General features: G+C 37.4%; 1 protein-coding gene across 1 annotated transcript in view; it reads left to right on the top strand.

Moving 5' to 3' along the window:
• Positions 1-24575, top strand: part of ELOVL2 (ELOVL fatty acid elongase 2) — a 310038-nt gene that overhangs the window by 282097 nt on the left and 3366 nt on the right. Inside the window, exons 4-6 of the mRNA XM_053714743.1 lie at positions 10855-10932; positions 12552-12723; positions 22417-22541. Of these exons, the coding sequence (XP_053570718.1) occupies positions 10855-10932; positions 12552-12723; positions 22417-22541 (375 nt within the window). The remainder of the gene's footprint in view (positions 1-10854; positions 10933-12551; positions 12724-22416; positions 22542-24575) is intronic.

Here is a 24575-nt window from a genome sequence, read left to right as displayed (position 1 = left end):
TGATCGAAAAACGTGACCAAGACATAAAAAAAAAAAAACAACAAACGGGTTGAATTTGTGGACCGGCAAAAAGGGAAATAAAATTGCAATTACTGGATTTCGAATACAAATGTAAAAAAAAAAATCATGAATGAAACTCCTATTGTTTTTTAACAAAGAATTTGATTCGGGATCAGTGTCAAGGTAACTTTACCTTCACTTTAAATTACATTAACCCAGTTTCCGTTATAATATTGTTTTATTAAAGGACATGAAGCCCAATATCTTTCTTTCATGATTCAGTTAGATCATACAATTTTAAACAACTTTCCAATTTACTTTTATTATCAATATTGCTTCATTCTTTGTGTATCCTTTATTGAAGGAGCAACAATGCACTACTGGGAGCTAGCTGAGCACATTGACCACCAATCAGCAGCTAGTTCCCAGCGCCTGAGTCTACCTATGTATGCTTTTAGCAAAGGATGCCAAGAGAACAAAATAAATTAGATGACAGAAGTAAATTTGAAATTTATATAAAATGATATGCTCTATCTGAATTATGAAAGAACATTTCTCCAACATAGGTGTGTCCGGTCCACGGCGTCATCCTTACTTGTGGGATATTCTCTTCCCCAACAGGAAATGGCAAAGAGCCCAGCAAAGCTGGTCACATGATCCCTCCTAGGCTCCGCCTACCCCAGTCATTCTCTTTGCCGTTGTACAGGCAACATCTCCACGGAGATGGCTTAGAGTTTTTTAGTGTTTAACTGTAGTTTTTATTATTCAATCAAGAGTTTGTTATTTTGAAATAGTGCTGGTATGTACTATTTACTCAGAAACAGAAAAGAGATGAAGATTTCTGTTTGTATGAGGAAAATGATTTTAGCAACCGTCACTAAAATCCATGGCTGTTCCACACAGGACTGTTGAGAGCAATTAACTTCAGTTGGGGGAACAGTGAGCAGTCTCTTGCTGCTTGAGGTATGACACATTCTAACAAGACGATGTAATGCTGGAAGCTGTCATTTTCCCTATGGGATCCGGTAAGCCATGTTTATTACGATCGTAAATAAGGGCTTCACAAGGGCTTATTAAGACTGTAGACTTTTTCTGGGCTAAATCGATTCATTATTAACACATATTTAGCCTTGAGGAATCATTTTATTTGGGTATTTTGATATAATAATATCGGCAGGCACTGTTTTAGATACCTTATTCTTTAGGGGCTTTCCCAAAGCATAGGCAGAGCCTCATTTTCGCGCCGGTGTTGCGCACTTGTTTTTGAGAGGCATGGCATGCAGTCGCATGTGAGAGGAGCTCTGATACTTAGAAAAGACTTTCTGAAGGCGTCATTTGGTATCGTATTCCCCTTTGGGCTTGGTTGGGTCTCAGCAAAGCAGATACCAGGGACTGTAAAGGGGTTAAAGTTCAAAACGGCTCCGGTTCCGTTATTTTAAGGGTTAAAGCTTCCAAATTTGGTGTGCAATACTTTTAAGGCTTTAAGACACTGTGGTGAAAATTTGGTGAATTTTGAACAATTCCTTCATGTTTTTTCGCAGTAATAAAGTGTGTTCAGTTTAAAATTTAAAGTGACAGTAACGGTTTTATTTTAAAACGTTTTTTGTACTTTGTTATCAAGTTTATGCCTGTTTAACATGTCTGAACTACCAGATAGACTGTGTTCTGAATGTGGGGAAGCCAGAATTCCTATTCATTTAAATAAATGTGATTTATGTGACAATGACAATGATGCCCAAGATGATTCCTCAAGTGAGGGGAGTAAGCATGGTACTGCATCATTCCCTCCTTCGTCTACACGAGTCTTGCCCACTCAGGAGGCCCCTAGTACATCTAGCGCGCCAATACTCCTTACTATGCAACAATTAACGGCTGTAATGGATAATTCTGTCAAAAACATTTTAGCCAAAATGAACACTTATCAGCGTAAGCGCGACTGCTCTGTTTTAGATACTGAAGAGCATGACGACGCTGATAATAATGTTTCTGAAGGGCCCCTAACCCAGTCTGATGGGGCCAGGGAGGTTTTGTCTGAGGGAGAAATTACTGATTCAGGGAACATTTCTCAACAAGCTGAACCTGATGTGATTACATTTAAATTTAAGTTGGAACATCTCCGCATTCTGCTTAAGGAGGTATTATCCACTCTGGATGATTGTGACAAGTTGGTCATCCCAGAGAAACTATGTAAAATGGACAAGTTCCTAGAGGTGCCGGGGCTTCCAGAAGCTTTTCCTATACCCAAGCGGGTGGCGGACATTGTTAATAAAGAATGGGAAAGGCCCGGTATTCCTTTCGTCCCTCCCCCCATATTTAAAAAATTGTTTCCTATGGTCGACCCCAGAAAGGACTTATGGCAGACAGTCCCCAAGGTCGAGGGAGCGGTTTCCACTTTAAACAAACGCACCACTATACCCATAGAGGATAGTTGTGCTTTCAAAGATCCTATGGATAAAAAATTAGAAGGTTTGCTTAAAAAGATGTTTGTTCAGCAGGGTTACCTTCTACAACCAATTTCATGCGTTGTCCCTGTCGCTACAGCCGCATGTTTCTGGTTCGATGAGCTGATAAAGGCGGTCGATAGTGATTCTCCTCCTTATGAGGAGATTATGGACAGAATCAATGCTCTCAAATTGGCTAATTCTTTTACCCTAGACGCCACTTTGCAATTGGCTAGGTTAGCGGCTAAGAATTCTGGGTTTGCTATTGTGGCGCGCAGAGCGCTTTGGTTGAAATCTTGGTCGGCTGATGCGTCTTCCAAGAACAAGCTACTTAACATTCCTTTCAAGGGGAAAACGCTGTTTGGCCCTGACTTGAAAGAGATTATCTCTGATATCACTGGGGGTAAGGGCCACGCCCTTCCTCAGGATCGGCCTTTCAAGGCAAAAAATAAACCTAATTTTCGTCCCTTTCGTAGAAACGGACCAGCCCAAAGTGCTACGTCCTCTAAGCAAGAGGGTAATACTTCTCAAGCCAAGCCAGCTTGGAGACCAATGCAAGGCTGGAACAAGGGAAAGCAGGCCAAGAAACCTGCCACTGCTACCAAGACAGCATGAAATGTTGGCCCCCGATCCGGGACCGGATCTGGTGGGGGGCAGACTCTCTCTCTTCGCTCAGGCTTGGGCAAGAGATGTTCTGGATCCTTGGGCGCTAGAAATAGACTCCCAAGGTTATCTTCTGGAATTCAAGGGGCTTCCCCCAAGGGGGAGGTTCCACAGGTCTCAGTTGTCTTCAGACCACATAAAAAGACAGGCATTCTTACATTGTGTAGAAGACCTGTTAAAAATGGGAGTGATTCATCCTGTTCCATTAAGAGAACAAGGGATGGGGTTCTACTCCAATCTGTTCATAGTTCCCAAAAAAGAGGGAACGTTCAGACCAATCTTAGATCTCAAGATCTTAAACAAGTTTCTCAAGGTTCCATCGTTCAAGATGGAAACCATTCGAACTATTCTTCCTTCCATCCAGGAAGGTCAATTCATGACCACGGTGGATTTAAAGGATGCGTATCTACATATTCCTATCCACAGGGAACATCATCGGTTCCTAAGGTTCGCATTCCTGGACAAGCATTACCAGTTTGTGGCGCTTCCTTTCGGATTAGCCACTGCTCCAAGGATTTTCACAAAGGTACTAGGGTCCCTTCTAGCTGTGCTAAGACCAAGGGGCATTGCTGTAGTGCCTTACTTGGACGACATTCTGATCAAGCGTCGTCCCTTCCTCAAGCAAAGGCTCACACGGACATAGTCCTGGCCTTTCTCAGATCTCACGGATGGAAAGTGAACGTGGAAAAGAGTTCTCTATCTCCGTCAACAAGGGTTCCCTTCTTGGGAACAATAATAGACTCCTTAGAAATGAGGATATTTCTGACAGAGGCCAGAAAAACAAAGCTTCTAGACTCTTGTCGGATACTTCATTCCGTTCCTCTTCCTTCCATAGCTCAGTGCATGGAAGTGATCGGGTTGATGGTAGCGGCAATGGACATAGTTCCTTTTGCGCGCATTCATCTAAGACCATTACAACTGTGCATGCTCAGTCAGTGGAATGGGGATTATACAGACTTGTCTCTGAAGATACAAGTAAATCAGAGGACCAGAGACTCACTCCGTTGGTGGCTGTCCCTGGACAACCTGTCACAAGGGATGACATTCCGCAGACCAGAGTGGGTCATTGTCACGACCGACGCCAGTCTGATGGGCTGGGGCGCGGTCTGGGGATCCCTGAAAGCTCAGGGTCTTTGGTCTCGGGAAGAATCTCTTCTACCGATAAATATTCTGGAACTGAGAGCGATATTCAATGCTCTCAAGGCTTGGCCTCAGCTAGCGAGGGCCAAGTTCATACGGTTTCAATCAGACAACATGACAACTGTTGCGTACATCAACCATCAGGGGGGAACAAGGAGTTCCCTAGCGATGGAAGAAGTGACCAAAATCATTCTATGGGCGGAGTCTCACTCCTGCCACCTGTCCGCTATCCACATCCCAGGAGTGGAAAATTGGGAAGCGGATTTTCTGAGTCGTCAGACATTGCATCCGGGGGAGTGGGAACTCCATCCGGAAATCTTTGCCCAAGTCACTCAGCTGTGGGGCATTCCAGACATGGATCTGATGGCCTCTCGTCAGAACTTCAAAGTTCCTTGCTACGGGTCCAGATCCAGGGATCCCAAGGCGGCTCTAGTGGATGCACTAGTAGCACCTTGGACCTTCAAACTAGCTTATGTGTTCCCGCCGTTTCCTCTCATCCCCAGGCTGGTAGCCAGGATCAATCAGGAGAGGGCGTTGGTGATCTTGATAGCTCCTGCGTGGCCACGCAGGACTTGGTATGCAGATCTGGTGAATATGTCATCGGCTCCACCTTGGAAGCTACCTTTGAGACGAGACCTTCTTGTTCAGGGTCCGTTCGAACATCCGAACCTGGTTTCACTCCAGCTGACTGCTTGGAGATTGAACGCTTGATCTTATCGAAGCGAGGGTTCTCAGATTCTGTTATCGATCTCTTGTTCAGGCCAGAAAGCCTGTAACTAGAAAGATTTACCACAAAATTTGGAAAAAATATATCTGTTGGTGTGAATCTAAAGGATTCCCTTGGGACAAGGTTAAGATTCCTAAGATTCTATCCTTCCTTCAAGAAGGATTGGAAAAAGGATTATCTGCAAGTTCCCTGAAGGGACAGATTTCTGCCTTGTCTGTGTTACTTCACAAAAAGCTGGCAGCTGTGCCAGATGTTCAAGCCTTTGTTCAGGCTCTGGTTAGAATTAAGCCTGTTTACAAACCTTTGACTCCTCCTTGGAGTCTCAATTTAGTTCTTTCAGTTCTTCAGGGGGTTCCGTTTGAACCCTTACATTCCGTTGATATTAAGTTATTATCTTGGAAAGTTTTGTTTTTAGTTGCAATTTCTTCTGCTAGAAGAGTTTCAGAATTATCTGCTCTGCAGTGTTCTCCTCCTTATCTGGTGTTCCATGCAGATAAGGTGGTTTTACGTACTAAACCTGGGTTTCTTCCAAAAGTTGTTTCTAACAAAAACATTAACCAGGAGATTATCGTACCTTCTCTGTGTCCGAAACCAGTTTCAAAGAAGGAACGTTTGTTGCACAATTTGGATGTTGTTCGCGCTCTAAAATTCTATTTAGATGCTACAAAGGATTTTAGACAAACATCTTCCTTGTTTGTTGTTTATTCCGGTAAAAGGAGAGGTCAAAAAGCAACTTCTACCTCTCTCTCTTTTTGGATTAAAAGCATCATCAGATTGGCTTACGAGACTGCCGGACGGCAGCCTCCCGAAAGAATCACAGCTCATTCCACTAGGGCTGTGGCTTCCACATGGGCCTTCAAGAACGAGGCTTCTGTTGATCAGATATGTAGGGCAGCGACTTGGTCTTCACTGCACACTTTTACCAAATTTTACAAGTTTGATACTTTTGCTTCTTCTGAGGCTATTTTTGGGAGAAAGGTTTTGCAAACCGTGGTGCCTTCCATTTAGGTGACCTGATTTGCTCCCTCCCTTCATCCGTGTCCTAAAGCTTTGGTATTGGTTCCCACAAGTAAGGATGACGCCGTGGACCGGACACACCTATGTTGGAGAAAACAGAATTTATGTTTACCTGATAAATTACTTTCTCCAACGGTGTGTCCGGTCCACGGCCCGCCCTGGTTTTTTTAATCAGGTCTGATAATTTATTTTCTTTAACTACAGTCACCACGGTACCATATGGTTTCTCCTATGCAAATATTCCTCCTTAACGTCGGTCGAATGACTGGGGTAGGCGGAGCCTAGGAGGGATCATGTGACCAGCTTTGCTGGGCTCTTTGCCATTTCCTGTTGGGGAAGAGAATATCCCACAAGTAAGGATGACGCCGTGGACCGGACACACCGTTGGAGAAAGTAATTTATCAGGTAAACATAAATTCTGTTTTTTGGGGTTTCATGCCCCATTTAAAAGCTGTTCAAAATGGGTGTCATTATTCCTTCAATTTTTCTCACAAAACAAATTTGTCTATCTGTTCATGATAAATCTGTAGTAAATATACGTCTACTGACTCATGTAGTTTTTATATTTAGCCTTTCTATTGTTTTACAACCAGTAAAAACAGGCAAAAAAAACTTGTTCTGAAGGAATTTCATGTCACTACTTAGTGAAACCTCTTGTTAGAGCCAAATATTACAGGGGACATTAAGGATTATGTTGTGTATATGGAAGATTACAATTTTAAAGGGACATGAAACGTAAAACATTTCTCTCATGATTCTGATAGATCATGCAATTTTAAACACATTTCCAATTTAATTTTATTATCAAATTTTCTTCATTCTCTTGGTGTCAGGTGAGCCAATAAATAGATACATATATGTGCCGCCACCAATCAGCAACTACCTAGCCATGTTTTTCAACAAAAGGATTAACAAGAGAATGAAGCAAAGTAGATGACAGAAGTAAATTGGAAAGTTGTTTTAAATTGCATGATCTATCTGAATCTTAACATTTAAAGGGACAGCATAGTCAAAAGTAAAACGTTCATTCATTTGCTTGCATGCAAATTAGGTTAAGTTAAAAAAAAGTGGAAAAAAACAGATATACCTAAAAATGGAGATATGTTTAAAAAAACTACTACTATCTCAGTCCTAGATATATCAAAAGTGCACTGGTCACAAATAAAATCTATAATTCTCTTAATGAGGAATATCTCCCACAAACCTATAATATATAACAGAAAAAAATACACTAAAGAGAGTTATAATTAAAAAGTGTTAGTTTACTAATTAACTTAACATCTATATAAAAAACATATTAGTGCTGTACCACCGGTGGTATCACAAATTAAAACAAATTATTACATTTATATTATAATAAAACATGGGAATCTTTCCCCCTTTTTAAAGTGTATAAGTTGGCAGAAATACTGGTTTTGAATAGGCTTACGAAAACCTCTGTGTACAAAAAGTCTTTTTTTTTTATAATGGGTCGGGCGTTAAAGAAACTGTTACTGTTAAAAATAAACACTTGTGTCTAAGGATCCATTTGAATCTTTGATGAATATTGTTGGAAACAGTTCACTGTTTCATAAATCTGTTTTATGCAAGTGTCCTTTAGCCACTGTGTTCAATCACTCTTACCCCACTTGTAGTTCCCGGTAATGGATACCCCAATCACATACACCAATCTCCAACGGTAATATTGTGGCCTTTTTTTTCGCCGCCTCTCTGTCTTGCTAGAGCGACCTTTCCTGTGTGTGGTCTTGCGGCGTCCGTGCACCGCTTGTATGTGGTATCCTCCTCGTGGGTTATACGTTGTGGATGGAATTACGTTCTGGAGTGATGCTCAAAATCTTCAGGCTAGGGATCACTCGTCAGTCCTGGTATCCGCTAAGAATATATTTCTGTTAAGGAGCGCTCTCCAAGTCGGTTAATATTATTCTCCAAAAGTATCAAATTCTTGCATCTACCCGTTCCAGCTGTTAAACAGATCTAAGCTGCATAGCAACTCATAGGGCACTAATTATAAAAAGAAAAACAAAATGTAATACTATATTAACTAAAGACATACATAAATCCATAGAAATCTCTAATAAAGCTGAGCTTACATACAAAACTATTAATATAGCGCAAGAATATATTCTGTGTTAGGAAAACTTCATTTTATAAAATGCATTTATAGGGTTCATAATAAAGTGTCTAATTATGAATCTAAAGCCACTTGATATAGGACATTCCTAGGACATACTTGAAAACGAGAGAAATCTCAATGTATCCTTCCTGGTAAAATATTTTATAAATAAATAAATATAGGATGTTACATTTACATTCTAGTTTATGTTTATGTTTTCTAGCTAGAGATATTTGTACCAGGTTGATCAATGTTGCAATAAATATGTCGTAGAGCAAATATATAATCTATATGTGCATTGCACACCACCTCTTCACAGATACATAAACCAAACATTTTGTTTACAGCGCCTTGCTTGAAACGGATGCACAAGGAATAGGGATGACTGCCTTCCCCTCAATCATAAACATGCAGAATCCTAGTAATTATATAATGTTTAATGAAGCATTTTGTGCAGGTACAGCAACATAAAAACAACGTACGTTTCGGATATTCTCCTTTACTCATGCTCATTTAATACAAGTGTGTGTAAACTTTTATAGGGCTCTTATAATAACCCTTACTTTGCTGCCTCCATCATATTGTGCAATGCTACCACCTAGTGGTTAACATCTAAATTTACATTATAAAGGAAACTTAACATCCTTTACATACTCCCTTTAAACTAAACCAATTACTCAGACTAGATATTGCATTTTAATTCAAATGCTTTATTAAACTTTATATTATAGCAACACTGAGAGGTCCAGCTCCCTATTGAGGCCTTTAGGTGTCATGGTTTATCACCGCCTCTCCTTAATTTCCCCACTCCATCTATTGCTTGCCACCGTAACTGGCTTATATCATGATTGGCCTGTAAGAAATGGCTTGGTACAGGGTTCAGTAATGTAGCATAGGAAGTTAATAGAATTATTAAAAGGATACTAAACCCAATTTTTTTCCCTAAAACATTCCTACTTTTTAAATTTAGAAAGCAAGAGAACAAAGAAAAATTGATAACCCCAAGGCAGAACATGCTATGATCTAAGATGTCATCTCAGAAAATGCTGCATCTTTGCAGAAAGACTGAGACACTTTCACTTTGCAGCACTGCTCCACATTAGACTGTTCTCTTCCAACAGAGCTTTGCTCTGGCTGCCCTGTGTATGTTTTACTTAACACAGCGCATCCACAGCAAAGTGCTGTTTGAAGAGAACAGTTCAATATGGAGCAGCAGTGCATTTATTGTTGACTGGCTCTCAGGGATTTTTTTCAAACCTGCCCCCTAGCCTTTCCAGACAGGCAAAGCTGTGATTGCTGAATGTAAAATGTTCTTGCTTGTCATGTTAGATTAAGAGAAAAGAAAAAATGTATTTGAGGCATTTTAAAAACATATTGCAATTGAGCTGGTGCTTTAGCTTAACTGCCTAATTTAAAATTTATTTCAAAATGACCTGCAGAAAAATTTTCACCAAAAAAATCTAATTGAGAAAGTGTAGAAAAGTTCTGCCTCCGGGATTGATAATAGGAGTAAATTAGAAAGTTGCTTAAAATTGCATGCTGTATCTGAATCATGAAAGAAAAAAATTGGGTTTAGTATCCCTTTAATAAACATTTGAAAATATTAAGGGATTGTAACCCTAATAATCCAGCCTTTCAGAGTCCCCCAATGATGGCCTTTAGGAGGGTCCCCAATATAGGATATATGATAGTTAGGAATGATATAGGTACGAAATTGATAGAAAAACAGACATATATTTCATCCAAGAGAGCATGCACTTTCCCCTGTTTGGGATGCGCCAGTTGTAGTGCTGTGATAAAAGGAAAGGAATTTTTGCATCCACAGACAGGAAGGAAATTTTTAATAAATGATTTCTATACATGTGACTCAGCCTGTGTCGTATACTTGATAAAATGCCCGTGTTCCAAGATCTATGTAGGTGAAACGGTTAGAAAAGTGTGAGACAGGATGAGTCAACATAGATCTAATATTAGATGCAAAGATGTCAGAGCTCCTGTATCAAGCCATTTCTTAGAGGCCAACCATAATATAAGCCAGCTACGGTAGGCAATTGATAGATGGAGTGGGGAAATTAAGGCGGTGATAGGGAATTAATCTTTAAACAAAAGGAATCCTTTTGGATACATAAATTAAAAACCATGACACCTAAATGCCTTAATAGGGAGCTGGACCTCTTAGTGTTCATATAATATAAAGTCTAATAAAATGTTTGAATTAAAATGCAATATCTAGTCTGAGTAATTGGATTAGTTTAAAGGGAGTATGTAATGGATGTTGAGTCTCCATTATAATGTAAATTTAGATGTTAACCACTAGGTGGTAGCATTGCACAATATGATGGAGGCAGCTAAGTAAGGGTTATTATAAGAGCCCTATAAAAGTTTACACACACTTGTATTAAATGAGCACGAGTAAAGGAGAATATCCAAAACTTTGGTTGTTTTTATGTTGCTGTACCTGCACAAGATGCTTCAGTAAACAGCAAAGTAAGGGTTAATATGAGAGCCCTATAAAAAGTTACACATACTTGTATTGAATGAGCATGATTAAGGATGAATATCCCAAAATGTTGCTTGTTTATATGTTGCTGTACCTGCACAAGATGCTTCATTAAACATTATATGATTACTAATGGTGCTGAGGATTCTGCATCTTCACAGATACAGTTGTCTCATTGATGTAACCTATTATATATGTCCAATTTTGTGCTATCAAAACATATTTGGTAAATTGACATTTTCTTTGTCTTCAGCTCATTCTTTCAACATGGCAGGGGGGATATAACCTACAATGTCAGAACCTTGACAGTGCAGGAGAAGCAGATATTCGGGTAAGTGAAATGACACTTTAACTCTTCTAATCAACCACATTTGTGATATCATATCTAACTTTTGCAGTAATGTTAAACTATAATTTTAACTATCTAAACCACAGAAAAGGAGGGTTAACAAATAACAGTTTTGCACAGGGAAGTTTAAAAATTAACCATAAAGTTGGCAGGGAGAAAAAAGAAGGGTCATAAGAGGTGTCTTGTTAGGGAGGTATTTCAAGGATTTATTGCTCAGTTTAGAAAATCATGGAAATTAAATTGGACACCAATATATAAATATGAGTTGGTGAAAGCATTTCACTAATTGTTAATGGATTGTGTTATCCATTCCTCAGGAATACCCTGATAGCCATCATGCTGGAGTTTTTGAGGTACTTCATTCATAATGAGCTATACTGACTATGTGAGACAAAAAAACTCTTATACTTAAGTCACCATCTATTCAGAACTATGTAGTTAAAGTTTGAACTTGATAATTTATTTGTCCATTCATAGAATTTTAACAGTTGACTGCTTTGTGTTTTCAGTTCAATTGTAACTCATACATTTGTTCTACACACTCTTTATTTGTTTTCAAGTTTCTTTTAGCACAAGCAATTACATATAATAAGAATATTAAAGGTATAATTGAATAGATATATATATAAAAAGTTATTGTTTCCAATTATGCATATACTGTATGTCTGCATTAGTAATCTCATATGGTGCTTGAAAGGTATAAATAATTGGATATTAAAACATTATTTTTTTTAATTAAAATATCTATATGTAGAAGAAGCTTGAATGTATTTTGTTAGCTAGTAGGTAAAAAACATGAAAGTCAAAATTAACGAGGCTCCATTAAAGTTTATGGGAGAAAACTTAAACCGAGATCGAGCGTGCTTTTGAGTGCAAGGATGCGATAGCGAGGGAGCAATATTTGCACTTCCCAACCGTAATCTCGCTTAGTAGCGTGCACAGAAATAACAAAACTGAGCGCAGATTAGGGGTTTGCGGAAGCACAAATATGTGCTCAACTCATAATCTAGCTAGCCCATAGAAGTGCAAGCAGTAATGCAATAATGAAATTCCTCTAATGTCTTAGAGCATAAGATATTAGAGCAATTTCTTTTTCCACTCTTATGCCCCTTAAAGGTAGGGATTGACTTTCCCCCCCCCCCCCCCAACAAATTAAGGACACCATTACATTTATTTTTTTTGGAGCTAGGCAGTTTTTTTTTTAAGTTTTTTTTAGTACAGCTATATATAGAATTAAAACAAAATAGGCACCAAAGGTACAATTTAGGCATTGTGACTTTGTTTCACCAGAGCTGTGGATCTATAGAGCCCTGGAATAATGCATTCTAGTTTGCATCATTGTTTAACATTTTTACCACAGACTTATCACATCCTCACTAATAGTGTACATGGAACCACTTGGCTGCCGGTGCCAACCGTAGGAGTAAGCTAGGAAAAAGGACGTAGGCCTGCCAGGACTCCTTGATTTTGTTCTTGCATAACATTTACTACATGTTATGCCGTATGTGATGTCACCAAAAAACTCAGTTTTGCATGATTATTTACATATTGATCTAAATGTTCTAAACAATTTTTTTTATTTTTATAACTTTGCTTCACAGGTGGCCAAAGTGCTATGGTGGTACTATTTTTCCAAAGCTATTGAATTCATGGACACTATTTTCTTTGTATTAAGAAAAAAGAACAATCAAATCACATTCCTTCATGTTTATCATCACGCTACAATGTTTAATATATGGTGGTGTGTAATGAACTGGATTCCATGTGGACAGAGTAAGTGTTATATTAAACATATAGCAGAAGGTGTTTCACATTTGTTTATTTCACAACGTATTTGTAAAAAAAGAAAAAAGTAGGGGGTTCCCTAAAGAAGAATACTCGAGGTAGCATAAAATATCTTTTAGTAAAATAATTGAGCATGTTCATGTATGATTATTATACTTATAATAAGTAACTGGAGCAAGAAACTCTAAAATAAAATACAAAAAAACAATTTATGTAAGAACTTACCTGATAAATTAATTTCTTTCATATTGGCAAGAGTCCATGAGCTAGTGACGTATGAGATATACAATCCTACCAAGAGGGGCAAAGTTTCCCAAACCTCAAAATGCCTATAAATACACCCCTCACCACACCCACAATTCAGTTTAACGAATAGCCAAGTAGTGGGGTGATAAGAAAGGAGTAAAATGCATCAACAAAGGAATTTGGAATTAATTGTGCTTTATACAAAAAAAATCATAACCACCATAAAAAAGGGGTGGGCCTCATGGACTCTTGCCAATATGAAAGAAATGAATTTATCAGGTAAGTTCTTACATAAATTATGTTTTCTTTCATGTAATTGGCAAGAGTCCATGAGCTAGTGACGTATGGGATAGCAATAACCAAGATGTGGAACTCCACGCAAGAGTCACTAGAGAGGGAGGGATAAAATAAAAACAGCCATTTTCCGCTGAAGAAAATAAATCCACAACCCAAATATAAGTTTATTCTCATAAATAAAAGGAAAAACTTAAATCATAAGCAGAAGAATCAAACTGAAACAGCTGCCTGAATAACTGTTCTACCAAAAACTACTTCCAAAGAAGCAAATACATCAAAACGGTAGAATTTAGTAAATGTATGCAAAGAAGACCAAGTTGCTGCTTTGCAAATCTGATCAACTGAAGCTTCATTTTTAAAAGCCCAAGAAGTGGAAACTGATCTAGTAGAATGAGCTGTAATTCTAAATAAGCCTGATGAATCAAAAGCTTTAACCATGATGCCAAAGAAACGGCAGAAGCCTTCTGACCTTTCCTAGAACCAGAAAAGATAACAAATAGACGAGAAGTCTTCCTGAAATCTTTAGTAGCTTCAACATAATATTTCAAAGCTCTCACCACATCCAAAGAATGTAAAGCATTTCCCAGGTATGAAACTGACAGCCTGCAAAAGGAAATATACTGAAACCTGAATCATGGCAAATATAAGTACAATCCATATATTTAGAACTTTATATAAATAAATAAAGTGCCAAACCATATAGCTGAGAGTGTCTTAAGTAATGAAAACATACTTACCGAAAGACACCCATCCACATGTAGCAGATAGCCAAACCAATACTGAAACGGTTATCAGTAGAGGTAATGGAATATGAGAGTATATCGTCAATCTGAGAAGGGAGGTAGGAGATGAATCTCTACGACCGATAACAGAGAACCTATGAAATAGTTTCCCTGTGAGGAAAACCATTGCATTCAATAGGTGATACTCCCTTCCCATCCCTCTGACATTCACTGTACTCTGAGAGGAATCGGGCTTCAAAATGCTGAGAAGCGCATATCAACGTAGAAATCTTAGCACAAACTTACTTCACCACCTCCATAGGAGGCAAAGTTTGTAAAACTGAATTGTGGGTGTGGTGAGGGGTGTATTTATAGGCATTTTGAGGTTTGGGAAACTTTGCCCCTCCTGGTAGGATTGTATATCCCATACATCACTAGCTCATGGACTCTTGCCAATTACATGAAAGAAATACTATGGACGCATTTAATTCCTCTAAGTTGCTGTACTTGGCATAATTTTAACTAGACATGGGAGTCAAAATTAAACCTCCATTATTCAGATAGAGCATACAACAACAACAAAAAAATTTTTCCCAATGTACTTCTGTGTTTATGTTTCTTATTGTATCCTTTGTGTCCATGAGAACATACTGAGATAGGCTGAGGAGCATGCCTGTGTCATTGAGATACTGTAGGTGTTTGGTGACATTCCTGATGAGCTATGCAAGACCTAGGTACAGACAAGAGCTTAGACAACCATAATTCTATTGTGTAAAATGACCTGCAGCAGCAGATACCCTTTAGAAATGTGTTAGATTATAACTTTGTACAATAATCTTTTAGGAAGACTATCAGCTTATTCTAATTCAAACACACACACATATTTTATATAAGAAACAAACTCAGAAGTTGAAATATTTGAAATGTCCCAAGAATGTGTTGATTTTTTGTGTGCTGGATTATCTGTGAACCCAGCACCTGCCGTTTGTATAATACATATATATACACACACACACACACACACACATACACGTGCATGCATTCATACAATACATAATATCAGAAATTAGTAGGGATCTACATTTGCACCAAAAAATAACCACCAGGTTGCAGGTAAAGTTGAGCATACAAAATAAAAAATGACTACATTAGCTGGATTCAGTAAACATTTAATGTGAAGTTTTGGAGACAATCTCTAAGGAAGGGGCTATTGTTCCTGAAACGTCACATTAAAGGGACATAATACTCATATGCTAAATCACTTGAAAGTGATGCAGCATAACTGTAAAAAGCTGACATGAAAATATCACCTGAACATCTTCAGCTCACAAGACTAATTGCTCTGTGAACATTTATACTTCAGCTGCTGTCCAGCAGCAAGTTGGGGGAAAACAAAGCAAGTCAGGATCAGCAGTGCTGAGGTATCGCTGTGATCTCTTGAGATTTCATAGTAAACTTCCTTAAACTGAATAGGAAAATAGCATGAATGTGCCTACACATGCTAGGGGCACACTCCCTTGCAAGTCATGGGACTAGCATCCTGATAAAGTCTCTTTACAGTGGTGTGTGATGTGAATATCTTCCTTTTTTACATAGCAATGTTCAGGTGATATATTCTAGACAGCTTTTTACAGCTATGCTGCATCACTTTCAAGTGCTTCAGCATTTGAGTATCATGTCCCTTTAAATTTGTTTATTTTACCACCTTAATCCAGCAAGTGCTGTCATTTTTGTCTCTGTTCTATGTGGATTAACTTTGCATGCACCTTTGCACCCTGGTTGCTGATATTGAAATGTGTGAGTGCGCTTCTCCTGCAACTATATATATATATATATAAAAATATATATATAACATAATTTATGTAAGAACTTACCTGATAAATTAATTTCTTTCATAGTGGCAAGAGTCCATGAGCTAGTGACGTATGGGATATACATTCCTACCAGAAGGGGGGAAAGTTTCCCAAACCTCAAATGCCTATAAATATACCTCCCACCTCACTCATACCTCAGCTTAATGTATAGCCAAGTTAGTGAGGTGTAAAAAGCATAAAAAAAGGAACAGGATAAATAAAGTGCTTTATATATAAAAAAAATCATAACCCCAAAAAATATTGGGTGGGTCTCATGGACTCTTGCCACTATGAAAGAAATGAATTTATCAGGTAAGTTCTTACATAAATTATGTTTTCTTTCATGTAAGTGGCAAGAGTCCATGAGCTTGTGACATATGGGATATAATACCCAAGATGTGGAAGTCCACGAGTTACTAGAGAGGGAGGGATAAACTAAAAACAGCTATTTTCGCTGAAAAATTAAATCCAAAAAATAATAGTTTTCTTAAAAATTTCAAAAAAACTCAAATCATAGGCACTAGAATCAAACTGAGACAGCTGCCTGAAGAACCTTTCTACCAAAGGCTGCTTCCGAACAAGCAAACACAACAAAATGGTAAAATTTAGTAAATGTATGCAAAGAAAACTAAGTTGCTGCTTTGTAAATTTCATCAACTGAAGCTTCATTCTTGAAAGCCCAAGATGTGGCAACTAATCTAGTAGAATGAGCTGTAATACGCTGAGGCGGAGACTGCCCCGCTTTCAAATAGGCTTTGAGAATCAAAAGCTTCAACCAAGATGCCAAGGAAATGGCAGAGACTTTTTGACCTTTTCTGGAACCAGAAAAAAATAACAAATAGACTAGAAGCTTATGACATATGGGATATAATACCCAAGATGTGGAAGTCCACGAGTTACTAGAGAGGGAGGGATAAACTAAAAACAGCTATTTTCGCTGAAAAATTAAATCCAAAAAATAATAGTTTTCTTAAAAATTTCAAAAAAACTAAAATCATAGGCACTAGAATCAAACTGAGACAGCTGCCTGAAGAACCTTTCTACCAAAGGCTGCTTCCGAACAAGCAAACACAACAAAATGGTAAAATTTAGTAAATGTATGCAAAGAAAACTAAGTTGCTGCTTTGTAAATTTCATCAACTGAAGCTTCATTCTTGAAAGCCCAAGATGTGGCAACTAATCTAGTAGAATGAGCTGTAATACGCTGAGGCGGAGACTGCCCCGCTTTCAAATAGGCTTTGAGAATCAAAAGCTTCAACCAAGATGCCAAGGAAATGGCAGAGACTTTTTGACCTTTTCTGGAACCAGAAAAAAATAACAAATAGACTAGAAGTCTTTCTGAAATCGTTAGTAGCCTCAACATAATATTTCAAAGCTCTTACCACATTCAAAGAATGAAGACCTTTCAAGAGTATTCTTAGGATTAGGACACAAGGAAGTAACAATAATTTCCCTACTGATGTTGTTAGAATTCACAACCTTTGGCAAAAATTTAAATGAAGTCTGCAAAACAGCTTTATCTTGATAGAACATCAGATAAGGAGACTCACAAGAGAGAGCAGACAATTCAGAAACTCTTCTAGCAGAAGAGATAGCCAAAAGAAATAAAACTTTCCAAGAAAGTAGTTTAATATTGAAAGAATGCATAGGCTCAAAAGAAGGAGCCTGCAACATCTTTAAAACTAAATTGGGACTCCAAGGAGGAGAAATTGATTAAATAACAGGCTAGATACGAATCAAAGCCTGAACAAAACAGTGAATATCAGGAAGCTTAGCAATCTTTCTATGAAATAAGACAGAAAGAGCAGAGATTTGTCCTTTCAAAGTATTTGCAGACAAACCTTTATCTAAACCATCCTGAAGAAACTGTAAAATCCTAGGAATTCTAAATGAATGCCAAGAATAATCATGAGTGGAACACCAAGAAATATAGGTTTTCCCAACCCTATGACAAATCTTACTTGAAACAGACTTACGAGCCTGTATCATAGTGTTAATTACTGAGTCATAGAAACGTCTATGAGTAAGAACTAAACGTTCAATTTCCATGCCTTCAAATTTAGAGATTTGAGATCCCGATGGAAAACTGGAGCTTGAGACAGAATGTCTGTTCTTATAGGAAATGACCAAGGCTGTCAACTAGACATTTGGACAAGGTCCGCATACCAGAACCTGTGAGGCCATGCTGGTGCTATCAGAAACACATAAGATTGTTCCATTATGATTTTTGAGATCACTCCCAGAGGTGAAAAAATGTAAGCAGGTTGGTAAAACCATGGAACTGCTAGAGCATTCATCATTTCTGCCTGGAGAGGTATCTGGGAAGTTTCTTGTTTAGACAAGAGGCCATCAGATCTATGTCTGAAGGACCCAACATCTGCACAATCTGATAGAACACATCTGGATGGAGAGACTACTCCCCGGATGTAGAATCTGATGGCTGAGATAATCCGCTTCCAAATTGTCTACACCTGGTATATGAATTGCAGTGATTAGACAAGAATTGGATTCCGCCCAAGAAAGTATTAGATTAGATACTTCTTTTATTGCTAGGTGACTGTGAGTCCCCCCCTTGATGATTGACATATGCCACTGTTGTCCAGGTAGGACAAACAAAGGAGGCCCCTTAAACAATAAGGTGATGGTATAACCACCAAGTCAAAGAGCGTGGAGAGTTGTGATAACTGAATATAATCCCTGCACCATTGGTGCCACATGCAAAACTGTAGAGGTCTCATATGAAAACAAGCAAAAAGGATTGCGTCCGATGCTCCAACCATGAGACCTAAAACTTCCATGGACATAGCCACTGAAGCGAATAAGAGACTGAAGGTTTAGACAAGCTGAAACCAATCTCAAACATCTTTTTTCTGTTAGGGATAGAGTAATGGACACTGAATCTATCTGGAAATTTATTGAGTTAGTACCAAGATATCGTCCAAATAAGGAAACACTGCAATACCCTGCTCTCTGATTACAGATAGAAGGGCACCAAAAACTATTAAGAATATTATTGGTGCTGTTGCAAGGCCAAACTGAACAGCGACAAATTGGTAATGCTTGTTTAGAAAACAGAATCTCAGATAGCGATAGTGATCTGGGTTAATCGGATTGTGAAGGTAAGCGTCCTGTAAGTCTATCGTGGACATGAAGTGACCTTGCTGAACAAAAGGCAGAATAGTCGTTATAGTCACTATCTTGAAAGTTGGGATTCTTACAAAACCATTTAAAGTTTTCAGATCCAAAATAGGTCTGAAATAATTTTCCTTCATAGGTACAATGAATAGATTTGAATAAAACCCTCAATCCTTGTTCCTGCTGTGGAAATGGGAAAAATTACCCCTGAAAGTTCTAGATCTGAAACACATTTCAGAAAGACTTGCACTTTTACTGGTTTTTTTGTTACATGGGTAAGAAATAATCTTCCCAAAGAAAGTCTTATTTTAAATCCTATTCAACACCCCTAAGAAATGATATTCTGAATCCACTGATTTTGGACAGAGTCTGTCCAAACTCTTTTAAATAGCTTTAGTCTGCCCCCTACCAGAAGAATTGGCTTGAGGGCCGCACCTTCATATAGATATAGGGTCAGGATTTGGTTTCTTATAAGGCTTGGATTTATTCCAATTTGGAGATGGTCTCCAATTAGAGCCAGAGGCCTTAGGGGAAGGAGTGGTTTTCTGTACTCTATTCTGATGAAAGGAACAAAAAACGATTGGGAGCTTTAAATGTACACTTAGATTTCTTGTCTTGGGGCAGAAAAACTCCCTTACCCCCAGTAACAGTGGAGATAATAGAATGCAATTGTGAACCAAAAATATTTTTACCTTGAAAAGAGAGAGATAATCTAGTTTTATACACCATGTCAGCATTCCAAGATTTAAGCCATAAAGCTATTCTAGTTAGAATGGCTAAAGACATGGATTTTACATTGATCTTCCTAATATCAAATATAGCATCACAAATAAAATGATTTGCATGTTGAAGTAAAACAATAATGTTAGATAATTCAGAATCTGAAGACAACTGCTGTGCTAAACTGTCTAACCAAAAAGTAGAAGCAGCAGCAACATCAGCCATAGACACACTAGGTCTAAGAATATAGCCAGAATGTAAATATGTTCTTCTTGGATAAGATTCAAGCTTCATATCTAAAGGATCATTGACAACAGGTAAATGATACAATTTCTTAAACCTAGAAAAAGGGTTAAAAGAGGTCCAGGCTTAGACCATTCTTTAGCAAAGTCAGCTTTGATGCGATCACTGACTATGAGCATCTTGTGAGTGTTTTTAACTATATGTTTCTGTAACAATAAACTGTTAATACTACACTTGAGTCCGCGCTTCCCTCCTCTTGTCTTTTTTAGTTCATAATACTTAGCATCCTAATTTATAAATAAATTACTAGCTCCAAAAAAAAAACCTGTATGTTTCACAGACTCTACCAACCTTGACAAATATTTAGCCACAAATAAAGTTGCTAAAAAAGAGCACTGAATTACTGACTCAAGTCATGTATACAAACAATATATAACAACTTTATTTAAAAAGTGCCTAATCCATAGCTGAGAGTGTCTTATATAATAAAAGTATATACTTACCGTGTAAGACACCCATCCACATATAGCAGACAGCCAAACCAGTACTGAAACATATCAGCAGAGGTAAAGGTAGAGGAGTATAATGTCGATCTGTAAAGGGAGGCAGCAGATGAATCACCGCAACCGAATTTACAGAGAGCCCTAGAATAGATTTCTCATAGGCGAAAACATGGCATCATCAGGCAATACTCCATTCACATCCCTCAGACAAACACTATACTTAGGGAGGAACTGGGCTTCAATATGCTTAGAAGCGCCTTTCACAGAAGAAATCAAGCACATTATGCTTCACCACCTTCTAAAGAGGCAAAGTTTGTAAAACTGAGGTATGAGTGAGGTGGGAGGTGTATTTATAGGCATTTGAGGTTTGGGAAACTTTGCCCCCTTCTGGTAGAGGAATGTATATCCCATACGTCACTAGCTCATGGACTCTTGCCACTTACATGAAATAAATATATATATATATATATATACACACAGACACGTGTGTGTGTTAGTACAAATAAGTACAACTTCATACAGGGCAATAATTTTTTTTTTTACAAGCTAGAAAATATCTGAAGAAACAACATATTTGCCTAGCACTAAAAATGTAGGTCATTAATTATAGTTCAAGATCATAAAAACTACGAATGTATGATTAAAAAGAGGGTTCTACTTAGAAAGCAAGAAATTATGACCTGCATGTTATTTATACTGGTTGTATAGGCATACACTATACAGAGATTGTATAAGGTTACATTATATATATATATATATATATATATATATATATATATATATATATATATGCGCAAGTTGAGGGATCCAAGCACTCACTGTTGATTGTAATGCCTGGGTGCACTCTATGGTAGATAGATAGAAATTTCTCAAGTAAAGAAGAGGCACTCTCAGGTCTTAATAGGTATAAAGGCTTTTATTAGTTCATAGGTTTAGGTCAACGTTTCGGTCCTCGCAGGGACCTCGCAGGAACCTTTGTCAAGACCGTTCTCGGCTAACATCAATAATAGGCGTTCAGCGGTGAGGCCTATTATTGATGTTAGCCGAGAACGGTCTTGACAAAGGTCCCTGCAAGGACCGAAACGTTGACCTAAACCTATGAACTAATAAAAGCCTTTATACCTATTAAGACCCGAGAGCGCCTCTTCTTTACTTGAGAAATATATATATATATATCTCAAAATAACCAGAGTATTGCATTGAGCAATGATACTTTTTTATTGGACTAACTATACATTTATAAGTTGACAAGCTTTCGGAAGAGTTCCTTCCTTTATCAAGTCTGAAGCAATACTAGTATTAGTATTACTAGCATTAGTATTTTACTAGTAGTAAAATAATAGTATTGCTTCAGACTTGATAAAGGAAGGAACTCTTCCGAAAGCTTCTCAACTTATAAATGTATAGTTAGTCCAATAAAAAAGTATCATTGCTCAATGCAATACTCTGGTTATTTTGATATCTAAATCTCTGGACTAACACGGCTACTCCAATCAACATGTGTATATATATATATATATATATATATATATATACACACACATACATATCTCAAAATAGCAAGAGTATTGCATTGAGCAATGATACTTTCTTATTGGACTAACTACATTATGAGGGGTTGCAAGTGGATTCTTAATTTTCAGTATATTTGGAATGAGATTTACTTTTATTTATATATATATATATATATATATATATATATATATATATATATATATATATATATATATATATATATATATATATATATATATATGTAATATATAAATTCATTTACTAGGTTAATATACAGTCTACAGATAGCTTGAGGCATTATTTTGCTCAGTGTTATTATTCTGTATAAACTAATGGTCTAGAGCCCACAGAGTGAATATTTTGTGTTTGCCAGTTTGGTGAATAAATAGAGTGCATTATGATCAGAATGTGAAGACCTCATTTAATATCACTTATATCTATTTGCAGGTTTCTTTGGGCCCACACTTAACAGTTTTATCCACGTCCTTATGTACTCATACTATGGGCTATCTGTTATTCCATCCATGCACAAGTACCTGTGGTGGAAGAAGTACCTCACTCAAGCACAGCTGGTAAGATAAAGGGAATTAATATTTTCCCAAGATGCATCAATATGCACTAATATTTATAGAAAACAATATAAATTTATTTTAAAGTTTTGTTTACAATTACAATAATTACAAATAAAAAAGTAAACACTAGAACATTTGATAGCACTCAAAACAGAATCCTGCTACAAATAAAAGACATAATTAAAATGAAATTGAATAGAGTTATATGACTCCCAACTGCATATAAACATTATAATAAAAAGTTTCCAAAAGGAGAAGAAAAGGACACTGCAGCACCACACCAGTCACTGTATTTGCCATATAAGGTCGTGTGAGCTAATTAAATTGTTATCTGTGGATGAAATTAATTCCATATGTAGAGAAACCCTCAGTTTGCTTAGTGTATGTCACAATATAAAGTGCTCTGGTATCAAGAAAGTAGACTAGCACTCACAGAGTATATGACCAAACTCAACTAGTGGAAATAATTTAGGCCTGTGAGGTTCATGGACAGGTTAACCAAGTACCAGATACATTTTTAATATTTAACTATAAATTTGTTTAGGCCTGTAAACATCTTACAGTTTGCAGATATGACTAGAATTATGTACTATCAGCTTTCTATTTGTGTGTTACTTTGACTGTAGGAAACCTGGAAGATGGGGGAACTGGGTTATGGTGAGGGTGGCACAGACAGCCTAGTGTTCGTCTTAGGGAGCACCTGCTGGGGGTTCACTTCTGCTGCACTGTACTAATCATTTTGAGACTGGCAGGGTATTGTAATTTTCTGCTTCATACTAGAGCAGTCCCACCTCATCCTTTGTGAGTGTGACCAAGTAACACTGTATTTGGTAGAGAAGGTGCCACACACCTGATTACATGGTCTATACTTACCACCTGGGTGAAACATTCCCTATCCCCCCTACAGAAGATTATGTAATAACCAGGACCAAATCAAGTAATTATCTACCATCTTTTTAAGAAGAAAAAAACCTTCAATAAATAGAATTTAAAGTAGATTCTTAAATCCCTGGGTCACTTGATATGTTTGATACAAAACTACAACCAATGTAACAAGCTACCCCAACCTTATGTCTCTGCACCCTAAACCTATAGACTGTGAGCTCTCCGGAGCAGGGCCCTCTTCCTCCTGTACTAGATTTGTTTAGTTTTGTTATGTTTTGTATTTTATCACAAATCCTTGTCATTGTATACCCCTATCATTGTACCCAGCGCTACGGAATTTGACGGCACTATACAAATAAATTATAATAATAAATATATTTAATCCTTTTGGTATTCTTAAATATAAGAAATTGCAAGAGCTACAATATGAAGTAAAAACATTCAACAAAGTTGTATGAAACAACATAGAATTCAGAAATAAATAGCAAGTATTGCTCTTTTAGAATATGTGTTTACAAATACTAAATTAAAAGTGTTTTGGTTTTTTTATCTGGAAAAAAACATAACTTTGAAAATGTAAGATTTGCAGCAGAAAAATATTTTTGAAAGGGTTTTTTATTGCTGGCTTTGTATAGCTATATCCAAAAGGGAACCTTATTGTAAACTGAGCAGACCAATACTAGAACCCTGAAACTAAATTATTGAAAAAAAAACAGCTCTGTAGCAACCCAAGGGATGCAGGTTTGATCCCCGTCGAGGTCCACTCAGCCTTTCATCCTTCTAGGGTCGATAAAATGAGCAGCGCCTTGAGACCCTTAGGGGTGATTAGCCGCGCTTTACAAGTACCCAATATAATAATATATATAATAATCCATGATACACAATTTATCAGGCACAAGCTGGATACTGTTTTTCCACTAATTTGATGCTGCACTGCAATATTTAATGATGTCTTACATAAATACCAAAGGGCTATAAAGGCTACAATGAAGAGAAATATATATTAATCTGATTTTGTAGCAAGTTACAAATACATTGATGAACATATATCTGCCCTTTTTAAAAAAAAATTGATTATTGGTCACATTGGCTAATTATCTTTGTGTTCATTACATACTGTTTGGTAATAACAATAATGTACTGTTTAGG

Source organism: Bombina bombina, chromosome 5, assembly GCF_027579735.1.
Source record: "Bombina bombina isolate aBomBom1 chromosome 5, aBomBom1.pri, whole genome shotgun sequence".
NCBI classification, from domain to species: Eukaryota; Metazoa; Chordata; class Amphibia; order Anura; family Bombinatoridae; genus Bombina; species Bombina bombina.
Note: the sequence above shows the minus strand (reverse complement) of the source record. Positions and strands in the feature narration are given on the sequence as shown.